Source organism: Suricata suricatta, chromosome 15, assembly GCF_006229205.1.
Source record: "Suricata suricatta isolate VVHF042 chromosome 15, meerkat_22Aug2017_6uvM2_HiC, whole genome shotgun sequence".
Classification (NCBI taxonomy): Eukaryota; Metazoa; Chordata; class Mammalia; order Carnivora; family Herpestidae; genus Suricata; species Suricata suricatta.
Genome location: NC_043714.1, coordinates 62,025,657 through 62,052,785, shown reverse-complemented (window position 1 = coordinate 62,052,785; position 27,129 = coordinate 62,025,657). Strand labels below are relative to the sequence as shown.

The window sequence follows — 27,129 nt, the reverse complement described above, 5'->3', positions numbered from 1 at the left end:
TTTTTTTTTTTTTTTTTTTTTGTGCTTATGATGGGGTGGGGAGGGCAGGGAAGATAGCTGCTTGCGCTGTGGCCTTACATCATTCGTGTCTGGTCTCTGCCTCTCCGCCAGTCTCCCACCTGACGGCCCAGGGGCTCACCTTAGAAGGGAGAGCAGGGCCCGTGTAGATTGTTCCGTCCAGGAATAAGACAGAGCCTGGTGTGTGGTGTATTGACAAGGGCACTAGGCTCGTGATTATGTTTCCCCTGATGCTAACAAGCCCTGTGAGTCAGGTCATGTAACTTTATTTCCTCATCCGTAAGAAGAGGGTATACAGGTCTTTTCTCTTCTCCCTCCCAGATGTGGTCTGAAGGTGAAGAGTGACAGTCTGGGGGAAGGTTGGCGGTGCCCTTACTCTCCCCTCCTCCAGCATTGTTCTCCCTTGCTAAAGTGTCAGCCAGAAGGAGACTGAATCTTCTCAGAAAGCCCAGTGTCAGACTCAGTGGTAATGTGGTTGTGTGTGTGTGTGTGTGTGTGTGTGTGCGTTTGTGTATGTGTGCACATCTAACAACAGCAAGAGCCTCCCCGTGAAGTCCTGCTGGAGAAGACAGTGGTAGTGTGTGTGTGTGTGTACGCGCGTGCACACACGCGTGCGTGCGCCCGTTCGAGCATGTGTCTGTATTTGTGTGAGTGTGTGTGTATGTGTGCACATCTAACAACAGCAAGAGCCTCCCCGTGTAGTCCTGCTGGAGAAGACAGTGGTAGTGTGTGTGTGTGTGTGTGTGCGCGTGCACACACGCGTGCGTGTGCCCGTTCGAGCATGTGTCTGTATTTGTGTGAGTGTGTGTGTGTATGTGTGCACATCCAACAACAGCAACAGTAAGAGCGTCCCAGCGCAGTCCGGCTGGAGGAGACACTGAGGTGTGTGTGTGTGTGCGTGTGTGTGCGTGTATATGTGTGCACATCTAACAACAACAACAGTAAGAGTCTCCCAGTGCAATCCTGCTGGAGAAGTCACAGTGATTGTGTGTGTGTGTGCACACGTGTGCGTGCGCATGAGCACACCCTCATCTAATAACAATAAGGAGCAGTAAGAACCTCCCAGTGTAGCCCCGCTGGAGAAGACACAGTGGTAGTGTGTGTGTCTACGTGCAAGCACCTGTGTGTGTCCAACAACAGCGACAGTAAGGCCCCCCCCCGTCGCAGTCCCACTGGAGGAGACCGGCGTGGGCCCTGCAGGTGTGGTTCCTCCAGCACCGGAGCTTGTGGTCTCCCAGAGGGACGAGGGAGACAGGTGACCCCTGATGTGTCATCGGGCCACGGGGAGAGCCAGGAAGCGGGGGCCAACTAGGGGTGAAGCCTTCGGGGATGGGAGCTCACTGGCTGTGGACCCGACTCTCCCCTCCCCCCCACGGGTCTTTTAGCTTGTGGTAGTTGGGCCTGGTACTGACTGGAATTCGGCTAGGAGAACACGGATTAGCCTTACTCAGTTGACTGTAGTTCAGGGCCTTATTGAAGACTGGGTGTTAGGTATTTTTAAAATTTTACTTTTTTTTTTTTTTTTTACTTGAGAGGAGACATTTAAAAATATTCTCATTTTGGCTTTCTCCATAATTTTTTGAAGCAATTTCTGTACATAGAAGTCACTTTGTTCTGAAATTCTGGACCATGACATTTATTTTATTTTTGTTTCTAGGAGCTTTTGATGGGAGGCCTGCAGACTATTTATTCATGCTCCTTTTTAACTGGATTTGCATCGTGGTATCCTTTAGTCTGTGCCTTTGGGCCAGAAAGCATTTTATTTTCAGGTTTGGGAAAGTAGACGATACGGGGTACAGTGGTTCAAATGATAGCATTTGCATCTTTGTTTACTGTAGGTAATAATTAAGAATAATGCAAGTTCGCTTTGAGAGCCGTAGTCAGTCCTATGGCCCTTGCGTGATGGGTCCTCTTGCCATTGCCTTGCTGGGGTTCGCCACATTTGGTTGAATTTTATTGCTGTCCCTCTCGTTCCCAGCTCTCTGTGTTCTCATGTGGGACAGCTGGTTGACTGCAGCACAGAGAGATTCTGGGCCCTGAGACAGCTTTTGGAATCTGTGCTCCTTATCAGAAAATTAATTTACAGCCAGCAGCCTTTTCTGATTTCATTGCTGTCCTCGTCTGTGGGGCCTGCGTAGTCATTCAGCCCATCCAGGAGGAGCCGGCTCTGGGATGGGACACGGCACGTCTGTGCACGTCGTGCTGTCATCCAGCCCCAGCTGCTGGCAGCCTTCCAGCTGCGGACCTTTCCAGATGGTGAGGGTGGCGGGGGGGGGGGGGGGGGGGGGGGGGGGGGGGGGGGGGGGGGGGGGGGGGGGGGGGGGGGGGGGGGGCGATGGCTCAGCCTGCGCAGAGCTGGTGAGCTCAGGATTGCTTTGGGGCTTAGCTGCCATTGCAGCTTGGCCCGGAGCCAGGACATGTGGCACTCGGGATGCCCTTTCCCCTCCTCTGAGGGAAGAAAAAGAAGTTGTCTTGGCCCTCAGCCACGCTGTGGAGCCCTGAATGTGAGCAGAATCATTATTTGTTTCAGGGCACAGGTATCTGCGTCTTCCAGCTGAAGAAGAGATGCTAAAATGCAGGGCAAGGCAAGGGGGCTCTCCGAGTCTTGGGCCAAAGCAGTTAGATTCTCACGTTTCCATGACATCCTGTAGTCTAAGAGGATATTCATAATGAAGAGTGCTCGATAACTGTGGGTTCTGGGATGTTTTAAACGATCTGAACTATAGAAAAGTGTTTTCTTTCGGAACACGGGAATGAAATGAACTTCTAGTAGATGCAGATTGCTTTGTTTGTATCTGATCTTTAACTTTATAAACCAAGATTACTGGCTTAGCAATGGACATGCAGGTAAGTGTCCCTTGAAACTATTTGCCCTTTTCCATGTTGCAGATTTACTTATTCATGGCCTCTGAGAGAAGCTTAAATTGTATGAACCCTGTAGTTAATTATGTGGCATTTTGAAATTATAGAATTAGAACTTCTTTCTTGAAGACCTTACATGAATCGTCTAAACCGGTACTTTCCTTGCTCCTTTCTGGGTTCTTCCCTTACGTTTGTGCACTAAGCATGCTGGTTATCCAGTATTTCTTATGCATTATATGGACATGTGCTTTTTAAATTGAGAATATACAGAAAGTAAAGCTTTACTGCCTGCTTTTCTCACGTAACTGGGCTTGGCCCTGACAGTTTGGAATCCATCTCAAAGAATCGTGTTGGATTTTATTCCACGATTTTGTAGCATGCTTCGTGTAATTGATTAGCTAAAAGGATCCATTTGTAATTCTGATGACTGAATATATTTTTGGTTATTGAGTAGCCATGTGAGAATTTGTTTGAAGGGGAGAGGTAAAAACAAACACACCAACCGCAAAGCAACCCAGTAGATTCACACTAAGCCTCTGTTTCAAGTGCCTCTGGAGCCTCACGTTTACATGTTGACTTCTTTTGCAGTTGCTGATGATCCCTCTGATCATGTCCGTACTTTATGTCTGGGCCCAGCTGAACAGAGACATGATTGTATCGTTTTGGTTTGGAACACGATTTAAGGTACTTTCACCTACTTGGAAAAGCTTCCTTTTCATTTGTCCTCACCGAAATCCCTCTTCATCCAAGAGGTGCACTTTCTGGCTCGTCCAGAAGAGGTCACTGCAGAGCAGTGTACCATAGGCCAGCCCCCCCCCCCCCCCCCCCCCCCCCCCCCCTCAGCCCCTGCGTTACTTTAGCCGACCTGGAATCCTGCCTTTGCTGACTATTACTTCTCGCCCCCTCTGTGCTTCAGGCCCCGCAAGCATGTGTCCCTGAGCGATCTCGTGTCTGTGTGTGTGATAGAGGGAAGCAAAGATACTCATCGGGAGCATTCCCTTTTAAAGTCTGTTAACCTTCCCTGTTAATGTGTTTTACACTTTAGCTAAAACAGATTTGTTTCCCCCTAGACACTTCCCTTAATGCCGTCTCTCACCGTTTTCCACTGGTAACATCTCTTTGATTTTCTTCCTCTTGTAAATCCTATCTGTTCTTCATACTTCATACTGTTGAACACACTTCTTGGTCACCTGCCTGGAATTACTCTTGCCTTTGGGCTCTTCAATACTTTATGTTCCAGAGTGTTTACCACATTCTGCCTTCAAGTTATTCATGTAGAACCCTTTCTTTATTTGTGACGTTCCATGTAGCTCCCTTAGCTCTTGGTAGGATGTGTTGAGTCTGGACAGAGGCTCAGATGTTGAATTCAACTAGGGAGCTTTCTCATCTGGGAGAGTATCAGTTCAGGGAATCCGTGTGTAATGAGATAAAAACCCCAAGTAATTTTGTGAAGACTGTAAAAGAAGAACCTAAAAAGGTGGGATATTTTTAGATCATTGGCAACAGTTTGCTAGTTAGAATCTTAATGTGGTTCTATTGTGGGTCATGTTTTCACGAGTGTCCGTAGGACACCCAGCTCCTTTGTGAAGCTGTTTGTTAGTATTCGTTCAGCAGGGGATGTGTTGTATCTGAACCGCAGGCAAAGTACTCTGTCCCTCCAGTTACTAATATATGAATCATTTTAGATAGGAAGTTTTACGTACAATAGTGCTGGATTGGTCTCAAATTTTTGTGGTGACTTTCCACAGGATTTAGATAAAGCTCTTATCAGTATATCCTTACCCACTCCAGCCTCCTGGCATGTGCGTCCTTCCTAGGTGTGGTTATTCATGTTTGTGTTTCTGTTTTCCTAGGCCTGTTATTTACCTTGGGTGATCCTTGGATTCAACTATATCATCGGAGGCTCGTAAGTGATACTAGATTTCTTTAATTGGAAACACATCCTTAGAAGACTTCCATTATTCTTTATTTTTCTTCTCTAATCTTTATGAAACTTCAAAGAAGTTTAACATCGATGCATTGGAGCCTTAGACTTATGAAACACGGTTGACCTTGAACACGGGGATTAGGGGTATCAAACTCCTGCATAGTTGGAAATTTGTGTATATTTTTAACTACCCCAGAAGTTGACTGCTAATAGTCTCCTGTTGACCAAAGCCTTGCTGCTAGCAGAAGTGGTTGATTAGGGGCGCCTGGGTGGCTCAGTCGGTTAAGCCTCCGACTTCGGCTCAGGTCAGGTCTCGCATTCGTGGGTTCGAGCCCCGCATCAGGCTCTGTGCTGGCAGCTAGCTCAGAGCCTGGAGCCTGCTTCTGGTTCTGTGTCTCCTTCTCTCTCTGCCCCTCCCCCTCTCATGCTCTGTCTCTCTCTCTCTATCAAAAATCTAAAAAAAAAAAAAAAAGAAGTGGTTGATTAACACGTGTTTTAGGTTACAGTGTGTTATATGTATCATATATTGTATTCTTACAATCAAGTAAGTTAGGGAAAAGAAAATGTTATTAAAATCGTAAGAGAATGTACATTTACAGAACTGTACTCTGAAAAACCCCCACATACAAGCGGACCTACACAGTTCAAATTTTTGTTGTTCAAGGGTCCCCTGTAATTTCATTTTGATGTAATCGATTAAATTGCACATTTAGCCCTGCACGACTGTTACTTTGTCGGCTCATCATTAGGCACTCTATACTTCCATGTATGTGCTCTTGAGTAAATGTTTCTGGATTCACCGTCCAGATGGAGCAGACAAGGGACTAATTTGTGTCTGGGCTGACTCCTCTAAGAACTATGCGTGAAATTACTGTGTTTTTTATTCTTGAGGTGTTTCCAGAATGCCTTGAAAACTGCTCCCCAGTCATCAAAGTGCAGATTCTCAGATGGGAAGTAGTTTTGCAAGCGGTTTGATAGTACAGAAGGTTTAGCCAAATAGGGTCAAATTTCCAGTCTGGAATTCGAGCTGAGAGGAAGACCTTTAATGCATCCAGAATTTTAAAAGGAAGATCTCAAGATGCAACTGTTTCTGTGAACTCCCACTTATACTACAAATATTTTCCATTTTTAACAGATTTTGAGAGTAAGTTCTTAGTATGTCTGACCTGCCTGCTCGGTGTGGTCCTGATGTCTGCGGCGTATTGATAGAAATGGGTGAATTAAGCAGACAGACTCTGCTCAGAGCCTAGCACGTTCTGAGTGTGCTGAGGCTGCCAGGGGTGGGGCATGGGAGTGGCTGCAGATGTCGATCTGTCCCTGGCAGGAATCATGTGGCAGGAGGAGACAGCACAGGGTATTTGACAGGAGGAGTGGGTCTATAGAACCTTCGAGGAGCCTGTATGTAAAGCGAAGGCCAGTGTGTATTTTAGGATTACAAGGTCAGCCACGCGAAGTCGTCTTTGTGCTGTCTTTCGCTCAAGGATGTGGGAGGCGAGGGGCAAGTGCTGTGGCTCCAGGGTTGTGGGAACAGGCCTGCACTGTCCCCTCTGCCTTCCCCGTGCCTCTCTTTTGCTGGCCTTCCCGTTTGCCCGTGGTTTGCACATGCAGGGTTTATGACCGGATCATCAGAAGCTTGCTTTGCAGATTCCACCTCTGGAGGCCAGGAAGCTGCAAAACCAAGAATTTGCAGATGAGATGGGGCTTGAAAGAGATGTTGGAGGGCTGCTCTTGGAGAGCACAGACCCCAGCAGGACTGTTTCCCCTTCCCCTCCCAACGCATTTGCCACGCAGACCACGCAAGGGCTCCCTGTCGAGCCACCATGGGCCGTGGGCTGCCAGGGACCAGAACTGGGGCGCCAGGAAGGCTGTCTTCCCTGGGGTGTTCGTTAAAACCGGCCACATCTCCCTTCTTCGCTTGAATGTCTTTAAACTCATTTGCCTCTTTGTTTGCAGGGTGATCAATGAACTAATTGGAAATCTTGTTGGACATCTTTATTTCTTCCTAATGTTCAGATACCCGATGGACTTGGGGGGCAGGAATTTCCTGTCCACACCTCAGTTTTTGTAAGTGTTTTTCTCTCTCATGTCACAGTTATTTTACCACCTGTGTCCTGATCAAACTCCATGAGGCGTTGGATTTACCTCTGGTGGATGGAGAACTGGAAACCAGCAGACTTGTCTTGGTCCCACAGTCACAGGAAGCCAGGGATCAAAGCCACAGCTTGGTCTTCTCCCTGGAGCCTTTCTAGCTAGGAGCTGCTGCTGACTCATGTCAGGCATCACAGGGAACATTCTAGCTCTGTTGAACAGACAGGGCCCCATGTGCACTCCAGTGCGGGCCGCAGGAGGCCAGGGGGCCAGGCACAGTGCAGGACAAGAGTATGTGCTCTCAGAGCATCGAGTTTACATAAGATTCGGCCAGAGAAGAGACGGGGGTGGGGGGTGGGGGGTGGGGGGGGGGAAGGGAGTTAAGCTAGCTCACCAGTTAGCAATTTCAAATATCTTCCTTCCTTCCTTCCTTCCTTCCTTCCTTCCTTCCCTTTCCTTCTTTCCTTTCTTTAAAAAAATGTTTTTTTAATGTTTATTTACCTTTTGAGAGAGAGACAAAGTGGGAGTGGGAGAGGGGCAGAGAGAGAGGGAGACACAGAATCTGAAGCAGGCTCCAGGCTCTGAGCCGTCAGCACAGAGCCCGATGCGGGGCTCGAACCCACAAACGATGAGATCATGACCTGAGCCAAAGTCTGATGCTTAACTGACTGAGCCACCCAGGCACCCCATCCTTCTTTCCTCCCTCCCTCCCTCCCTCCCTCCCTTCGTTCCTTCCTTCCTTCCTTCCTTCCTTCCTTCATCACCACATCTAATATAGGGCAGTGTTGAACCCTGAGATCAAGAGTTACAGGCTCTTCCAAGTGAACCAGCCAAGTGCCCCAAACATTTTTTCTATCAGATATTATAGAACAGAAAATTTCTGGGACTTTTCAGAGTGAAGATTTTCAGAGAAACTTGAGGCCTATAGGGTGTAGGCGCCCTGGGAGCGTGGGCTGGTTCTTTCTCCACCGTGCCTAGGGTTTATGCAAGAGACGAGGCTGAGGGCACAGCTTTGGTTTAAGGCAGACTTGGGTTGGAATCCCATTCCCCTCATTCACCAGTTTCGAAAATTGGAGAAGTTACTTAATAACCCTCCGAGCTTCAACTTGCCAGTCTGTACCTTGCAGGGCAGCCCTGTGGCACAGGACTGTGGGTGGCAAGGCAGGCTATTGGCCGCACAGCACTGGGTGTTCAGTAAGAGTGAGCTTTTAGCCTTGTTCCTAAAGTTGGGGCTAGGGTGGGATTTTGCAAGCCAGAAGCGAAGCTGACACACTTGAGCATGTCAGGCATGTGACCATTCTGTCAGTGAAGCAGAGGCTGTTGAAGAAGGGACCAGTGAAATCACCATCTGGGTGTCACAGCCTGCCTGACAGTCACACCTAATCTCCAGTTACGGATATGCAGTAATAGCTTGCATTTAAAAGCTTTAAAAAAGAAAAACCGATTCACATCCTGCTCGTTTTAATGTTTTGTGGTTCGTCATTCTTCTAAGGGGTCAGTGAGAGCAGTAAAACTTGAGGAGGCCCCTTCGCCCTGCACCCCTTTTGTAATTTAGGGGTAGGTTTTTGAAAGCCTTCTTTTGTGAAATATAATACACAGAGAAGTACACTCTTGTCGTGTTTTTTTTCCCTTAAAGAGCATAAAAGGAAGTTTGTCTTCTGAGCCTTGAGTTTTCCCTTCAGGCTAAAAAAAAAATGACCAATCTGCTTTCTAATTATCAGAGGACACAATAGCAGCAGGTGTGGATTTTTGATCTGGGTTTATCAAGTCAGAAGGCAGATGATTCAGTTAAAACACAGCTTGGTCCTTTGGTGGGCGGCCAGCAGCTCTCTCACTTTCAGGGGCCGTGCTCTGACTTAGCGGCTTGGACGTAGTTCTGTTGTCGGCAACAAGGCAGATGAGGTTCTAGCGGCAAACATCCCCGCCATGCGGGGCCTGCTTCATCCGCGGTTCTCTGTCGGCGGAAAAGCCCTTCTGTGAAATTTTGCATACAGATCAGATGACAAAATGCAGCTCCTTGCAAAAGCAGTAACTGCTTTGAAATTACCATAACTTTTTGTTGATTATGTATAATTGGGTGTCTTTTTGTACTCATTACTTGCATTTAATTTCACTATCCGTTTAAGCAGTGGCGACGGCTTCCGTATTGTCTTACAGTAAGAAGCAAAGCCAGGCAGCCCTTTTCCAGTGTATTTTATTATACACTTTGGAGGAATATTATTGCACCAGAACATCATGGATGTTGAGAAGTCCGGAGTTGGATGTGCATTTTGATTTAAAAACGAAGCTGCCTTTGTTTATTTTTTTTCTTCATTATTTTTGTCTTCCTTTAAAAGGGAAGATGAGAGTTCTAGAATTCTAAGACCTATTGCTGTTCATCACCGCTTTTCATAAAGTAGATCCTCTTCTGCACATAGTTATTTTTCTGTGTAAAAGGGGTTCATTGTCTGGTTTCAGCAGGAATACAAAGGTGTCCTGAATGATGTAAGCAAATGAAGACTCCAGTGCCTAACTGCGGTCACCTGAATTGCGTCCCATGTGTCCCATCTGTAGCCGGAAGCCTGTAGTCCAAGAAGGGTGTGCAGGTGCACACTCTGGAACCAGGCTGCCTGGCTTTGAATCCGGATGCTCACTTTTGAGAAGGATTTTATTCAGTCTTGCCTTGGCGTTCCCATTTAGACGATGGGGTGATAGTAGTGCCTGCCTCATAGGGTTGTGGGAAAGATGAGGTAAAAGTACGCGGCATCTGGTGGATGTGAAACGCTTTATGATACGGTCGTGCTCTGCAGGCGTTTTGCTGCGGACGCGTCCCCACTCATGGTCTGCTCTTGGAGCCATGAGGGTTTTGAGCAGAACGCTCAGATGATGGCCGCTGCCTTCCCACGAAGCTTTAAACATTAGGATCTAAGAGGAGTAGGTTTAAACATGTTCTTGGGGCGCTTGGGTGGCTTAGCTGGGTACCCCGACTCTTGATTTTGGTTCAGGTCATGATCTCGTGGTTTGTGAGTTCGAGCCCTGCACTGGGCTCTGTGCTGACAGCCCAGAGCCTGCTTGGGATGCTGTGTTTCCCTCTTTCTCTGCCCCTACCCTGGTTGCTCTTTCTCTCTCAAATAAACGTTAACAACAACAACCATAAAACATGTTCTCAGTTTTCTAATAGACAAGGAAGGGAAAAACAGTAGAGAACACGGACCTGGCTTTAAGCTTTCTTAGCTGCTCTGTGACTCTTAGTTCATTAATCTGTAAGGTGGGAAGTCAGGCCAGCTTTTTGGGCTACTGCTTTTCTACCACCTTTGAAGAGAATGCTGTCAGAGGACAGATGAGGAATGAACATTTAAAAAGCACCCCAGACTCCAAGACGGAGTGGGCACCTCCAGTTTCCTTGATGGCTGTGGAGCCCGGGTGGAGGTGGAGGGGCTCCAGATTGGTTCTTCACAAGCGAATTTCTTTTACCTCCTTTGATCCAGTTTGATCCATATTTAGATCCATGAAGATGCTATGTATAGGGGGCACTTGAGTGGCTCAGTCAGTTAAGCGTCCGACTTCAGCTCAGGTCATGATCTCACGGTTTATGAGTTCAAGCCCTGCATCAGGCTCTGTGATGACAGCTCAGAGCCTGGAGCCTGCTGGGGATTCTGTGTCTGCTTCTCTCTCTCCCCATCCTGTGCTCATGCTTGCTCCCTCTTTCTCTCTCTCTCTCTCTCTCTCTTTCTCTCTCAAAAATAAACATTAAAAAAACCAAAATGCTATGTATAGGTGATTCTGGTTGTTGAGCTTATAGGAGTAATATTTTTGTTTCCTACTGTTCTGTATAAATTGCTTTTGTAATTAGAAAACAAATTTTTTAGAGTGTGAATTTGGCTGAAGAAGTCTGAAAAGTGAGCACCATCTGTGGTCAGGGCATCGAGCTAAGTGCTGAAAACACAGAGTTAAGGAAGACATTGTCTTCAGCCTCCCATTGACCAGACTAATATAATTCAGTGTGACAGGTGATGGGGACCCAGGAGAGGAAGCTGTGCTGAATGGTTGGATCACCGTGCGGAAGTGATCTGATCATGTCATCTTCTCTCCTTTGTTCCCCCCCACCCCCGCTCCAGGTACCGCTGGCTGCCCAGCAGGAGAGGAGGGGTGTCAGGATTCGGTGTGCCCCCCGCCAGCGTGAGGCGGGCTGCTGATCAGAATGGCGGAGGCGGGAGACACAACTGGGGACAGGGCTTCCGGCTTGGGGACCAGTGAAGGGGCGGCCTCGGGCCTACCCACCAGCCGCTCCACTCAGATGAAGCCTCCTCCCAGTGCTGGGCGTGCTTCACCACCGAGTTCTAGCAAACGCTGTTGGACCTGACCCACACTGAATGTAGTCTTTCAGTACAAGACACAATTTTTTTAAGTCCTGAAGAAAAATATAAGTGTTCCTCAAGTTTCGTGATTCTCATTCAAGTCCTTACTGCTACGAAGAACAAATATCAACAGTGCAGATTTCAGAACTGACTCTATTTTTTTGGTGTCTTCTCTTCCTTTTCCGTCTCAATAATGGGTTTTGTCAGGTCCTGGTCTGCTGGCCCCAAGCTGGGAATCTGGGGTTGGGTCACTAAAACCCTTGACAAAGGGACTCTTACCTCTTTCTTGCACACCTGCCTCCCTCCTTCTTTTTCCAGCCCCCGCTTTTGCAGCTGGAGGAGGTTGCCCAGAGAATGGTTCTGCCTTTGACAAGCTCTCTTATTTATTGACTTCTGCCAAGGCTTGGTCACAAAGAACTTGTCCACCATTTCCCCCCTTTGGTGGCAGAACTGTAACAGCAGGGGGAAAGACTGGACCAGCGGTCAGAGAGCTTTCTCAGCTTTTGGAATTGCTGGGACCTGATGTCAGTGGCAACCATTTGCCACTGCTACAGATGTTTTTTTATTAAAAAAAAAAAAAAACGCCACTGAGGCCGTGAGGGACACAGATTGGTGTTAATGAGGCATGAGGTTGTTGCTAGGCATCTTCTTCCTTAAGCGAGGTGATGGCAACGTGAGCGGAGCTGCGTCTTGCACAGGGCCTGGCTGCGGACTGAGGCACGGTCCCTCCGCATCTCATGCGCCGCACGCTGGCTTCGCGTGGCCCCGGAGTCGTGTGGTGTGTGGTGCTAGGAAGTCCCAAATCACACATGCCACAGGGGTCGCTCTCTTTGAGAGGCACCTGGGCATCAATTCCATTTCATTCTCATTCTGGATATAGTTTTATTGAACAGTGTGGAGTGAGAACCTTGTACCCTATTTAAATTGTCTTTTTTTTTTTGCCTCCCCCTCCGCCCTCCCCCGCTGCCCCGTCTTGAATGGCCACATGCTTCAGTTAATGGTGAGGAAGGCACAGTTCCCGTGTACATAGGTCATGTTATAAGAGGTAATATAAGCACATCTAAGTGAATCACATAATTTTGGGTTGTAATGGCTTTAGAATCACTTGTGTTTGAGGGTCTTTATTTTGAGCTATGAATGTACAAGTCACGAATGTACATCAGACCAGCTTAAATACCCACGACTTCTTATTCCTTATTCCCCCCCCCCCCGCCCATAGGCGGGCTTTTTCCATTAGAGCTGGGCTTCTCTCCCACTAAAGTTTTTTGAAGGCTATGGTGTTTTGCAGTTTCTTGTTTTCTGTTTTTATTCTGAAAGCAGACATCTAGGCCTAGGAGCAGTGTTGAGTTGCTTGCCGTGCTTGGGGTCAGCTAGAAAGGCTTTGAACATTTTGATTGGTTTCTTCTCAGGAAACACTGTGCTCTAACGGTGTGACTGTGCTTTGCCCCACCCTCAAACAGTGACGTATGTGACACCAGGGAGTGGGGACTTGAAAGCGGCTCGTTTGTAATAAAAGTTTATTTGTGTGCGTACCTCTCCATATTTAATTTATGTGATAAAATAGGAGGCGGAGAGACCCTGAACCTTATCTGTTGTGTGTTTGTGCTGTTGACCTGTGGTCACAATAAAATTTACTTGTGAACTTTTAGAAGCCATTATTCCTATTCTGTCGCATGTGCTCTCATTGTCCAGGAGTGGAAACTCACTGTCAGTGCAGGCTTCTCGCGATGAGTGAGCCCGAGGCTCTTGTGTATGCCATCGGGAAGTCAGCTGCCGGAGAGCAGAGTTGTGGTGAAGGGTTCACGTATGCCGTAGAATACCTTCGTTCAAATTCTTCTTAAACACATTCTAGAAGCTGGTAATTTTATGAACCTTGTCTGGATTACCTGTCTTTTTGGAATAATTTCATGCAAGCAAGCTATTTGAGATCTGATTTGGCCAGGCAGGACGTGACCGTGGATTCTCTTTATAAGTGGGGGAAAAAATCCTTATTTTGTATAAAGAACTTCCCCTTTTGTAACTAGTTCTTTTTATTGGTAAACATTATAAATGAAAATGTGCAACTTGACGGTCGTCTGTCTGAAGTTTCCATATGCCTGTCCTGCCTCTTTCAGACCCCACATGACTTATGTGACCAGGCATCCCTCGGGCGTCTAGGAGTGTCCAGTGTTGGTTGTGGGTACAGCGACACAGCAGATTTGAGGACCCACCTCTGCTCATGTTGAGGACTAGGTGTAGGAGTCATTCCTGGAAGCACAATTTCTGGTGTCGGTTTGGAGGATGCAGCGTGCTTCCGAGCATGGACTCGGGAGCCCTGTCCAGTTGTGGTGTGTGCCCGACGCCGTTTCCGTAGCCTGCGGTCTGTCCTGAAGCCCTACAGGACTCACCAGATGAGAACCTAGAGCCTGGAAGGCAGAGGCCATGACTTTACTGAGCCTTTTTTTTCTTGAGTGTGAACCATCCCAGGTTCCTAGGCCTTTGAGGCAGGCCCTCTTCATTCGTCACAAGGTGGGGTGACAGGAAGGAGGTGCACTGCCCCCCTCTTCTGGCACTGGAGAAATGCCAGAAACCTAGAAAGGAATGATCCAGCTTTAAACAAAAAAAAAATTTTTTTTAATGTTTATTCATTTTTGAGAGAGCAAGCAAGCGTGGGACAGAGAGAGGGAGACACAGGATCCGAAGCAGGGTCCAGGCTCTGAGCTGTCAGCATAGAGCCTGACGCGGGGCTCAAACTCACAGACTGAGAGATCATGACCCGGGCTGAAGTCAGATGCTTAACTGACTGACCCCCCCAGGCGCCCTGGATCCTGCTTATTTCGGGGGGACAGCATATCGCCAGTATCGCCACGTCCTGAGCTGCTTTGAGGAACCCTGACCGAACAGGTGCCGTTGGTTGCCAAGCCTTCATTCACTACAACTCGGTTTCTGAGCTCCCTTCCCCTTTAAAATGTTCAGCATTAACTTCAAAACAAAGCTTAACCTTAGGAAACATCTAATCCTCTCTGTCTGGACTTTACACTGTTAGTACCTCCAAAGGCTGGGCTGAGAAAGCATGTGCTTCCTGGCAGTTTCCTAGCTTGCTTTCCTCCAAGTGGCTCTGGTGATCATAATTGGGATTTAGGGAAGAGTATCATATCATGTAATTCCTTACATGTATGGCAACAGCCCAGAATGGTTTTCCATGTGTCCCCCTAACCCCCCATCCTCACAACTCCACTAGGGTGGAACCCTATTTTCAGCAGCACATCTGGGTACTAAATGTTAGTGATACTTTCTGGATCATTTAATGTAAGCCTCCAACCTATGGTTTCCAGTCTGGATGTACCAGAGAATCACTTGGGATTAAAAAAAAAAAATTTTTTTTTTTTTTACATTTATTTATTTTTGAGAGACAGAGCATGAAACGGGAGGGACAGAGAGAGAGGGAGACACAGAATCTGGAGCAGGCTCCAGGCTCTGAGCTAGCAGTCAGCCCAGAGCCTGACGTGGGGCTCAAACCGATGAACCGTGAGATCATGACCTGAGCTGATGTCACACGCTCAACTGACTGAGCCACCCAGGCGCCCGTTGGGGTTTTTAAGGGGGCACATTTCTTGCATCATTTCCATTCTGCATGTTTTTAAAGTTCCTGATGATTCTGCTATTCAGCTGGGTTTGGGAACCACCTTGTGAAATAGGTAGCATTATTCCCATTTCTCAGGTAAGGAAACTTAAGACTCAGGGTGGCTAAGTCATTTAAGACCAAGCAGCTACAAGGCACCAAAAACAAGATAGCTATATATAGGTATGTAGATATCTTACATGATTACAAATACATATGTAAATGTATAAAGTCTGCATATATATTATAAAAATTAGGTGTCTGTTGAGTAGTGCTTGGGCAGATGCCCTTAGGACCAGCTGGCTGTCTTCAGGGTGAGTGCTCTCTACTGGAATGGGTAATACATTGGGTAGGAATTTGGCCTGTTTAGGGAGAGAGCTGAGGACCCAGTCCCCTGGGAGTCTTAAAGGACTTCTTGTTCATACAGTGGAATCCTAGTTCCCTGAAAGAGGATATTAGAAGAGGCTGATGATCCTGGGAAGGCTGGATTCAAACCTCAGATACTTTTAAAAAGCAGCTAAGTGGCTTCTGTCTATAATGGCTGATCATCTGCTAATGGGTGGGATCCTAGTGATTGGGGCAAAAGGAGACTCCATATAGACTGAAGGCAGGCCAGAACACTGGAAGATTAGTTGAAGGAATTGAGCTTCCTGTCCCCTGAGGAATTCCCCTGTGGCGGGGACAAATGCTAGGGCACTTAGGAGGAGATGCCCCTGTCATGTCACCAGGGCCAGAAAGACCCGCAGGGAGTGCAGAACTGAATTCAGGTGCAACGTTTCAAGGTCACTCAGGAAATGTTTATTAAGCTCAAGTTGTCATTGGAAGCCTTCGTCTGACCTAGATGAATTTGATCCCTTTCTCTTCTCTGTCATCGTGTTGGCCTTTTCCTGAGGGCTGGCACTGATACACTGAGTGTCCTTGTTAATTAAGGGCAATCACTGTTAGCTTAAGGGAGACTCTAGGTTTTGGTTGAAACTGTCCTAGGACAAGTCGCAAACCCGGCTGTGAGGATGGGCGATGCATCGGTCACTGCTGCATGCCCTCACCCCCTGCAGGTGCCCAGGCCACTTACTGGGTGGGAGGGGCTGGGACTTTTCCTGATCACGTCCATTAGTTCAGCTTCTTTGATTACAGGAACCCAAAAAGGACTCTGGTTGACTTCAGCAAAAGAGAATTTATTGGCAGGCTATATGGTACCTCACAGATTCCAAGGGGCCGCAGAGACACCAGACATAGAAGGGGTACCAAGGATTCAGGGAGCAGGAACTAATCTTAACTGCAGCTGCTGGGCTAGACCAGCTTCACTTTGGATTCTACGCTTGTGTTTCTCCTTTTAGGGTTCGACTCTCAAATCTTAACTGGCCTAGCTTGGCCCTTGTGAGTCTCTTGTGACTAGGAATTGAGAGGAAAACATTTGACTCACAGTCCCATTAAGACTCCGCAGTGGTGGAGAAGCAGTTACTTAAAAGCAAATCAAAGTGCTCTTGCCTCACAAGAAGGGGAAGTAGATGCTGGATGTGCCTAAAAAGCCCCAATTGGCCCACGAGCACGTGTAAACCATGTGTGGCCTTTTGGAGGGGCCTCTGGCTTTGCCTCCAACCCAGGAACGAGCCTCTATCTCCTCCCATCTCCTCCCTCAAGTTCGTCTCCAGAGCATTTAGCAAGCAGTGTGGATTTTGTTGAAGATTTAGGAAAAAGAAGGTGGAGGGGTTGGCATTGAGCATCACAGGGATAAGGGACTGCCTGCACTTGAGAGGAGAGACTGTGTGCGTTCACTGTCCCATCCCCAGCGCCTAGCACAAAGGTGGGCATGCACAGCCTTGTTGAGATAAGTATTTGTTGAAGAACGGATCTATTTCATAACCTGAAGTCTCTAGCATGGTCACCTGGCTTCCTGCCTCTCTCCATCTTTCTCCATGTAGCTCTTCCAGTCCTCTCTGTCTTGGTCAATTTAGCTCTGGCTCCAGAACTCCATACTCTGGGAAATAAAAGCTTTGCAGTTAATCAGGCCTACCCACCTTCGAAAAGCTTATTTAAGTCATTCACCAGACACAAAGCGAGGCTTTGGGTCAGGGAAGCAGGGGAATTCTGTGGCTGAAAACCTAAGATGATTTGGGGGCACCTGGCTGGCTGAGGAAGAGCATGCAACTCTTGATCTCGGGGTTGTGAGTCGGAGCCCCACATTGCAGTGTCGAGATGACTTAAGTAAATAACCCCCCCCAAATTAAAAAGTGATTTCATTGTTATTTCCAATTATTTTAAATATTATTTCAAAGGTTTATTACATACTCTTCAAAATTGTGATATGCCCCCTACAGAGGGTGAAATGGTGCCCCCCCCAAGATACATCCGTGTACTAGTTCTCAGAACCTATGAATATAACCTTATTTGGAGAAAGGGCCTTTGCAGATGTGACCAAGGATCTTGAGATGAGGAGACCGTCCTGGATTACCCAGGTGGGCTCTGAATCCAATGACAGGTGTCCTATAAGGGGCACACAGGGGATATTTGGCCCAAGAGGGGAAGACACAGACACACAGAAGAGAAGGTGATGTGGAGTCAGAGGAAGAGCCTGGAGCAGTGGGACCCCAAAGAGGGAGGCCAAAGAATACGTGGTGCCACCATAAGCTGGGAGAGGCAAAGAGTGAAATCTCCCACAGAGCCTTTGGAGGAAGCACGGTCCAGCTGACACCCCGGTCGTGGGCTTCTGGCCTCCAGAACTGTGAGAAAATAAAATTTTATTGTTTTATGCCATCAAGTGTGTTGTGATTTGTTACAGCAGCTGTAGGAAACTAATACACCCCTCAAGTGCTGTAATAGCTTCCCAACCACCTTCTCTCAGGTCCTTAATTTTTTTATGGTTTATTTTATTTTTGAGAGAAAGAGAGGGAGAGAGAGAGAGAGAGACAGTATGAGCAGGGGAGGGGCAGAGAGAGAGAGAGAGGGAGACACAATCTGAAGTAGGCTCCAGGCTGTCAGCACAGAGCCCGATGCTGGGCTCAAATTCATGAGCTGTGAGATCATGACCTGAGTCGAAGTCGGACGCTTCACCAACTGAGCCACCCAAACTCCTGGCCCTTAAATGCCACGCGCCTGCGCCCTTTCTGCCTCTCACTGTGGAACACCCTACATGCTCTCTCTCTGCCCCATGATGGGTATTTGTAATCAGTTTTAAACCCTTTGGGTGAGACCATCAAACTCTGCACAAGACACAAGAAAGGTTGAGCAGCACTGTCCCACCAGCTCAGATCACCTGGATCTTTGCCTCCACAAGAGCTTTAATTTAGAAGCCGAGCATCAGACGTCTCTCTGTATCCCAGCCTGTATCTGTCATGTCTGTCACAGACCACTGTCATTGACAAACATTACAAAAGCAGAATTTGGGATTCCTTATATAAGTCAGAGATCCTTCGGACTGGAGGGTACCTAAAAGATTATCTACATCAGGTTTTCAAATAGTCCTTAAGCATGGAACTGTTTGCTCGAATGAAATCTCAAATCCTAATATGTAAAAGAAGTGAGGCTGATCTAAATTGTTTAACAAGAGAAGGGTCACAGCTAATGTTTTCCCAACTTACCCCTTATTTCAGTTCCTTTTGCCTCTTTTTTTTAAACAAATCCTTTGAAATTTCCCTAACTTCTATTGTTCAAAATGATTTTTCAAGGGGTGCCTGGATGGCTTAGTCAGCTCAGTGTCCAACTCTTGATTTAGGCTCAGGTTATGATCTCATGGTTCATGAGATTGAGCCCTGCATCAGGCTCTGCACTGACAGTGCTTGCTCTCTTGCTGTCTCTCTGCCCCTCCCCCCTCAAAATAAATAAACTTAATAAATAAATTTTAAAAAATGGTATTTTGAATTTGGCCTCAGTTTTGGGCCACTGCTACAGAGGACAGCTACTTTCCTAGTCTTCGTTGGATTTCAGAGGACCAATAGATCATGTTCCCCTTTTCCTCCTCAGTTTGGAGCCAAGTGAGAGATAATCACAGTTATTAGAGATAAAAATGGTAGCTTCATTCTTGAGAAAAGATGGATTGGAAGATATGTCATAGGGGTGTGTAGTTACAAAAATGTCCTAAATAGGAACCCAAGAATTTGAAAGACTGCCCTGGTCACCAGCATAGCCAAACAAGGACCAGAATGTCTACGGCTGCAAGCTTACTGTGGGGAAGAGCCCAGAAAGTGGCTTCCGGGGGCCTGATTGGCTTCACAAGGACTAAGCTCAGGTCCTTCCTTGACTCACCAATCATATAAGTCTTCCCTTTGAGAGAAAAATTAGAGTTTCTGGTTTACTTTTCCTTCCGGGGAAATTCCCTCCCTATGGAAATGCAAGGAGTAAGGAACCCGGATTTCTCCCTGAGAATGCTCACCTCCACTCCCATTTACAAGATGAAGGTTCCACTTGGAGACCCGGGACCCAGGTGGCTTCTTTTATAAAATGTATTATGTGTGAGTCAGGTCAGACTAAGAGCTGTAACGAGCAATCAATCTCCAACTCTCCATTGCCTATCACAACAGAGCTCCATTTCTTATCCAAGTCACAGGCCAATGGTGGCAGGCAGGGGGATGGGGAGTGGGGGAGGAGGAGGGGGTTCTGCTCCAGGCAGTTACTCAGTGACTCGATGTCCTTTCAATTAGTGCAGGGATTTTACACTTGAGTGTGTGCCATGGTGTGGCCTTCGGCGGCTCCACAATCTCCCAGGACCCCAGAGTCCTGCACTGAGTTCTCCGGAGGAGGCGAACACCTCAAGAGAGGCAAGTGGAGGACTGATCATGTGGCAGATTTCAGGGGCCAGGCTGAAAGTGGCACACATCACTTCTGCCCCCATGCTGCTGGCCGGCCCTTATTCATGGGGTCCTAGTGAATCACGAGGGAAGCTCGGAAACACAAGTCTTCCTGATGGCCCCTGTGGAACAGCGAGTGAAGCTGAAAGAATACCAAGCATTGTCTGAGATAGTACTGCATTCAGAGACACAGCCCAGCCAAGCAAAGCAATTTTACGGCAATTCAGACCTTTACTAAGAAGTCTAAAGAACAGAGTCAGGACAATGCTGCTGTTTTTTTATTTTTTTAAATAAATGTTGGGGCGCCTCGGTGGCTCAGTCAAGTGTCCAACTTCGGTTCAGGTCTTGATCTTGTGGTTTGTGGGTTTCGAGCCCCCCATATTGGGCTCTATTGACAGTTCAGAGCCTAGAGCCTGCTTTGGATTCTGGGTCTCCCTCTTTCTCTGCCCCTCCCCTGCTTACACTCTGTCACTCTCTCAGAAATAAACATTAAAAAATATTATTGTAGACTGTGTATTTAGAAAAGTTCACACATCCTGCGTGTACACCTTGATGACTATTTACAAACGAACACACCTAAGTAACTCTCACCCTGGTCAGAATATGACACCTCCAGCCCCCAGAAGCCTTCTTGAAGCTCCCTACCCCCTGCCAGTCACCGAGCCCCCCAGGTGAGCCAAGGTCTTGACTTGTAACCATGTAGTAAATGAGTTTTTGCCTGCTAATGGAACCACACCGTACATGTTGCTTCGTGTCTGCCTGCTTTCACTTAACGTTATGCTTGTGAGAGTTCATGTTGTGTATAATTGTAGTGTTTTCTCTGTCGTTGATGGGCATCGCGGTAGTTTCAGGATATAACAAGCATGCCGCTGTGAATATTCCGGGGCAGATACTCTGGGGGAACATACTGACACACATACCTGTTGGGTAAGGCACCTAATTTCTGGAAGGGACAATTGCCAAGTCTCAGAGTCCGTGCACATCCAGCAGTAGTAGAACCGAGTGGTTTTCCAAAGCTAGCCCTTGGGTGTCTGCTTTTCCCCTCTTAAAAGGCCCCCTTCTGCTTTGCTCCATTTTGTCCCTCACCCCTGAAGGTGTGCTAGAGCCCCCGACCCCTCCCCTCCGAGAAAGCTGCTCCCCCAAGTGAAAGTTTTGAATCTCCACCCTCCCCGCCTTCTCTCTCTTCCCTGGCCTCCAGTTTGGTCGCCCCCAGCCCATTCTCGGGATTCTGCGTTCCTAAAACGTGGATGCAAGCCCGGCCTGGCCAGAAGGGAACCCACGGAAAGGAGTGGGGGCGACGGTGGGAGGGGCTGGGGGCGGGGCTGAATACAGGAAGATTAAATTTCCTTTAGAGATAGTGGGGGCAGGGAGGAGCTGGGAACACTCACTCATTAATAATGTCTGTATCTGGCACACAGAAAAAGGGAATCAAGGAGAACCCTTAAAATCATTAAGATGAAATATCTGGAGGCGTGTGGGGTCTGATTAATATTCACATCCAAGTGGCATATGATGGGAGGGGTGAAGCGGGCACTGAAGTGGAGAAGCGATGCCCCTAGACTCCCCTGGCAGGGGTGAGGCGGGGCGCAGGGCAGTAGGGCCTGCTGAGGAGGGTGTTGAGCAAACGCACCTGGAAAGGAAGAGCGACCCGGTGCTGGGGCCTTGCAGTGCTCTTGCTCAAAGGTCACTGGTCACAGCTCTGGTTCACCCACAGTCGCCCTGATTAATGTGCACCCTGGGCGGGCCTGGGGCAGAAGACAGAAGAGTGGAGCGTTCCCCACTCTCTGGAGAAACGCATAATCATTAATCAACATTACTGGGCCCCACTCAGACTAAGTGGCCTCTTGTGATTAGCAATGGGCCCTTGAAAAATAAAAACGCAGTCTTTTAGCATTTTGAGTGCGTGCATTTGACAATGGCTTTCTTGATAGCAGTGGGGAGGGGGGGCGCTGAGAGGGGGGCTCGCTGTGCGGGGCCTGTGGTGTGTGTGTGTGTGTGTGTGTGTGTGTTGGGGGTGCAGGCCTGGCTTCGGGGTCTGAGGAACAAAGACCACTGGAGGAGTTAGGGGTCTGGTCTCAGCGCAGGAGACCGGCCACTTTGCGGGGTCAGTTCTGATGGGATTCCGTTCCCTGGGCAGGAACCGGAACGTCCAGGGTGATGGGGGCCGTGGGGGCTGGCGTCCCTCTGGGGGTTCCGAGTCACAAGTCACTGCGCAGCCGACCGCCCTAGCTGGAAGGAGGTAATCCGGCTCCCGCCTCGGAAGGCGGTGGTGGAAATGACCTCACGCAGTCTGTGTAAATCATGCGGCTCTCCTCCGAAACATTAGTGTCCCTCCCCTTCCCAACCACGAACTCATTTGTCCTCACAACTGCCCGGTGATGGTTTTACTGTCCGTGTGCTGCAGATGACCACACAGGGGCTCAGAGGAGGCGAAGGACCCCCTCACCGGCCAGAGGCAGAACCCCAATCCCTACCTGCTGTGTGGACTGGGGTCAGCGTGGTGGGGAAGGGGGTCTGGCAGACCTGGGCAGAGCCGACACTGCCCTTCACCAGGCCTGCGGCCTCGAGCCACGTTTATGACCTCACATAAACCTCGGAGCTCTGGTGTCCTCAACTTTATGAAGACAAGGGTGGCACGTCCATGAGCTAATCCTGGAGAAGCATCTGCCCCAAAGACGGTCCCAGTGGATCTCCTTCCGCTCTGCTGCCTCCTCCCTCCCCTCCAATCACCCCAGTGACCCTCATGGTAGTCTGACGAGGTTGGCGTTATTGTTACAGATGAGACTGAGGCTCAGAGGGGGTGACATGTCACGGCGCAGTGAAGCAGTGGTAGTGTCACTCAGCACCAGGCTGCCACCAAACTGGGGAGTTTATTTTTTTTTATGATTTATTTACTTTAAGGTTTATTTTGAGAGAGCACAAGTGCAGAGCTCGAGCGGGGAAGGGGCAGAGAGAGAGAGAGAGAGAGAAGGAGAGAGGGAGGGAGAGAGAGAATCCCAAGCAGGCTCTGTGAGCTGTCAGCACAGAGCTGGACACGGGGCTCGAACCCATCAACGTGAGATCCTGATGTGAGCCAAAGTTGGACGCTTAACCGACTGAGCCTCCAAGGTGCCCTGATGGCAGCATTATTTTTAATAAATTTAAACTAGAAGCAAGCCAAGGTCCCTCAGCAGCAGAATGGGCGGACTGTGGTTTGCTCCTCGATGGAATACTATACAGCCAGGAACCCAGACTCGGCACTGCCCTAGCAAGCAACATGGGGAAGATCTCAGAAGCAACATTGCAAGGAAGGAGCAAGATGCAAACTAATATCTCCTTTATGATCCCATTTATATAAAATTCAAGAACAGGCACAAGGAATCTATGCTGTTAGAAGTCGGGTGAGTGATCACATCAGAGTGGGGGCCGTGTCTGAGAGCACCCCTGGGGTGGCACCTGCTGGTACTTGGTAATACCCTGCTTATTGCTATGGGTGATGGGTCACTTCATAAAAATGTCTTGAGCCATAAGCTCCTGATTTGTATATGTGTTGTGAGGACCTTCTACTTGAATTTTAATGTCTGTGTAATTGGGTTAATTAGAGGATCTTGGGAAGGCTGGGGGGCCCGGCCTGAGGCTGAGTCCCTGGCGGTGACACGCAGGACGCGGTGCAGGATAGATCTGGTGAGAGACTGCCCCCGGCGAGCTTAGAGGGAACAGCTGCGCCAACAGTAGCCACTGAGGGGCCCCAAATTTGGTCTGTCAGCAGGGGTTCATGCATCTTCCCCAGACAGACCGACCTCGTGGCACACGGAGGCTGCATGGGCTTCTTCCTTCACATCCCCTGCTTCTATCCCAGTAGCTCCTACTGGCAAATTTGGTTTGTGGAGCTGATGCCCCATTCCCAGCTGCAAGGAGGCTGGCTGAATGAGCTGTTCACTTCTCTTTTGAGGTAGAAGGCAGGACCCCCTCCCCAATAAGGACACTGCCCGCAGGTGCAGCACAGCACACGTTCCCGGTGCTCATGGCCCTTCACAAGGGCCTTCTGGAGACATCGCCTTATCCTAGTGGCCCTGACACTGTACAGATGTTATCTGTTGGTGTTGGGCTCAATACCTGCTCTTTTATCTTTTCCCTGCACCACTGAGACTGAGAAAACTGCATTTTCCAGACTCTCTTGCCAGCTGGGGCCCAATTTGTTTTTACAAACAAAAGCCCTCTGTGTGGGATTGGGAGGAGGGGAGAAGGGAGGCGTTGTCCTTCCTCTGTATTGGGGTGCCTGGGCTCGTGGGCTCTGGGTGATACCACTCTCTTCCATTGGTGTCTTCAACCCTCCCACTACGTGCCATGAGTTTTCTGTGGCCACCTACCCCCATTTTCCCGAGGGACATGGACCTAAAACTATGGGGTGGAGTTCCGACACATGTGCGAGGGCTGGCCGGGGGAGGATCAAGTCTTCTGTACCCCACTAAGGAGGAGGCTCGGGCAGTCCCTGCGGGTCCCTCGTAGAGTGGTTAGCACGTCACAGGAAGTGACTCCTCACCAGGAACTCAGGTGGGCAGGCTCCCCTGGGCAATGCCAGACGCCCAGCAAAGATGGTGGTGAACCTGAGTCAGAGGCCGTGGGGCCGGCCTGCTCTCTGCCACCCCAAAGTGTGCATCACAAGCACCGCCCCTAGCCTCTGGGCCTCGGGTGTCCCATGTGGAAGAGGTGCAGGGGACAGCCCTTTGCAGACAGGAGTGGTTTCTCATGCAAAGGGAGCACTCTCAGCATCCTCCCCCTGCCCCAAGAACCCTTTAGGTGGGGAGTGACCTTGGCCTTCTCATCCTGCTGCCTGGAGTCAGTCCTTCTGTGGCTCCCACTAGAGAATGGATGCTCATGTATTCAGTTGGCCCCGCACATTCATAGGCCTGGTGGTGTGCTGGGTGCTGGGGACACAGGGATGACAGGACTTGGTCTCTGCCCTAGAGGGACACATGGGCATGCAGTCTGGCAGTTACAGCTCCCAGAGACCTAGGGGCGGGATCACGGGAAACTTCTAGAAGCAGGGATTTCTAGCTTCGATCTGAAAGAGGAGCATGGGGTTAAGGAGATACAGGAGCAGGGCCAGGGCTAGAGTGTCAGGTGGAGAAGTCAGCGTTTGCATAGGTCTGGAGGCCAGAGGAATGGAGCGTCCAGGAGCTGGAGGCCAGTGTAGATGAAGGTGGGCTGTGGGGGGCAATGGGCTGGAGGATGGGTGAAGCCAGTCGTGTCCTGCTACGGGGCTAGACTCACTGGGCACACTGCCCCAGGAGACACATGGTGGGCCCTGGGCCCAGCTGCAGGCTCATTTATAAGCTCCCCACACAAGAGTGGCTGTGTGTCACCTGTTCTGAAATCTGAGGCGCCTAAGGCTCTAGGGTGAACGCTCTCTGTGCCTTTGTCCAGTGTTAACCTGAGCTGAGAGGAGAGGCTGCTCCTGGGGACCTTGTGGACTCTGGCCCCGATCCTGTGCCCCACAGCGAGCAGGGGAAAGTCAGGACTGGAAGGTGCTAGGAACTTCTCCGCCCACTTCCCGCTTGGCCTGCTCCTGGCCAGGCTCGGATGCCCTCTCTCTTCAGGTCTCTCAGGTCAGGCAGGAGTGACTCTTGTGATTTTCCACCTGCTTCCCAGATAGGAGACCAGAACAAGCTCACATGGATGTTTCTATGGGACAATGGAAGGTTTTTTTCTCATCAGAGAGCAACTCTGTAAGGAGGGGCAGATGGAAATTAAGTAGAATTGAAAACAAGAAGACAGAAAAATCTAAGCCTGTATCAGATTGATTCTGCTAAGCCCCATCTCCTTCAGTCTCCTTCTGTTTGTGGATTACTCTCTTTTTAAAATACTTTTTTAATGTTTATTTTGGAGAGAGAAAGAGAGAGAGGGAGGGGCAGAGAGAGAGGGAAACACAGATTCTGAAGCAGGCTCCAGGTTCTAAGCTGTCAGCACAGAGCCTGACACGGGACTCGAACTCACAGACCACAAATGCCATGTTACTCTTATGGGCCTCAGAACTCAGGGACACCTGAGGGGCTCAGTCAGTTGAGCGTCTGACTTTGGCTCAGGTCATGATCTCACAGTTCATGAGTTCAAGCCCTACATCTGGCTCTCTGCTTTCAGGCTGTCAGTACAGAGCCTGCTTCGCATCCTCTGTCCCCCTCTCTGCCCCTCCCCTGCTTGCACTCTCCCCAAAATAAATAAATATTTAAAGAAAAAGTTCAGATGGCCCCGCCTCTGGGAAGGCAACCATGCTCCTGTTTGGAATCAAAGCCCCTGCTCTGTTTCCCCAGTTCTCTCTGTGGATATCTCTAACTGTAGCTGGTATTGTTGACTCATCTGCCTTCCCCATTAGACTGAGCGCATTCCGTTTACCAAGAGTGAATTGGACGCCTCCTACGTGCCACACTATCCTGGATCCTGGTGGTCAAGGATGAAGTGGTCAAGGTTCTGGAATGACCTATGATCAACTGAGGGCACAGACAGTGGGTCACATTTAAGGCAGGGCCAACACATAATCAGTTTTGTGTCCCCAGCAATTAAAGTACTTGACACAAAGTAAATGCTCAACAAGTGAATATTGAATGAATGGTGTTGGCATTGTGGATGCATTTATCAAATTCCTAAGAATTTGAATTCGGAGGAAGCTTTGACCTTCATTATTCCTTGAGCTCTGAAGACTGTTTGTACTTCCTACTAGCTTGAGCCCATCAAAGATGAGGTTACTTTGGTTTCTCATAGCGTCTGTCGGGCATAGTTTACAAGGGGTAGTTAGCCTTTTATGGCTCAACTACTTTAGGAATAAGTGCATTGATGGCGCTACCAAAGATAGCTTCGATGCATGGCTGTAATAATAATGTGTCTAGTTAAAAAAAAATCTGGTTCTGGGGTCATAATATTTCAGTTCTGGTCCTGAATGTGTAGCTAGCTAGAAGATCTTAGGCAAATTACTCCTGTTGGGTTCCTCTTTTTCCATCTCTAAAACAAGGGGAATGGGTTAGATTAATTCCAACACCTTGCATTTGGGTGTCTCTGAATCGATGGCTCATTTACCTGGATTCCTGGCCAGAATCCACTTGAGTCCATTTGTACTTTTGCCTTCCTCAAGGCTGGACCTCTTCGGTGACCTGGCTATACCACGCCTTTCTGCTCTGTGTTCTGCTCAAGGCAGTCAGCATCCCTGATGTCATGATGTTTGACAGGGAGACGTGCATCTGAGGGGGGCTGCACACCCAGAGTCCTTTGTCACTGGTTTCTGGTTGGGCTTGGCCATGGGAGGCAATGGCAGGAGACCGGAGGGCAGGAGAAGAGGGGATGTTGCATTTCTTCTCTGTTTTCTCTTTTTTTGGCCATGTCACCAGCAGTAGCTACATCTGTGATGCCAGCCAAGTGGCCCTGTCTCCACAGTGCCAGCAATCACTGGGTTCTGGTAACAGTTTTCCCTCTGCCTCTCCTTCCACCCTAGAGGTGGTAATGGCTTCCCACTCTTGCCAGTCTCTGAGTCCCTTGCTTGTC

At 48.9% G+C, this 27,129-nt stretch overlaps 1 protein-coding gene across 2 annotated transcripts in view; it reads left to right on the top strand.

The window, feature by feature from the left end:
• Positions 1–12,880, top strand: part of DERL1 (derlin 1) — a 26,915-nt gene extending 14,035 nt beyond the window's left edge. For both annotated transcript variants that reach the window (XM_029923424.1, XM_029923425.1), the window contains exons 3-8: positions 1,676–1,740; positions 2,839–2,865; positions 3,469–3,564; positions 4,734–4,786; positions 6,761–6,871; positions 10,993–12,880. In XM_029923424.1, the coding sequence (XP_029779284.1) occupies positions 1,676–1,740; positions 2,839–2,865; positions 3,469–3,564; positions 4,734–4,786; positions 6,761–6,871; positions 10,993–11,131 (491 nt within the window). In that variant the 3' untranslated portion in view covers positions 11,132–12,880. The remainder of the gene's footprint in view (positions 1–1,675; positions 1,741–2,838; positions 2,866–3,468; positions 3,565–4,733; positions 4,787–6,760; positions 6,872–10,992) is intronic.
• Positions 12,881–27,129: the final 14,249 nt, after the last annotated feature.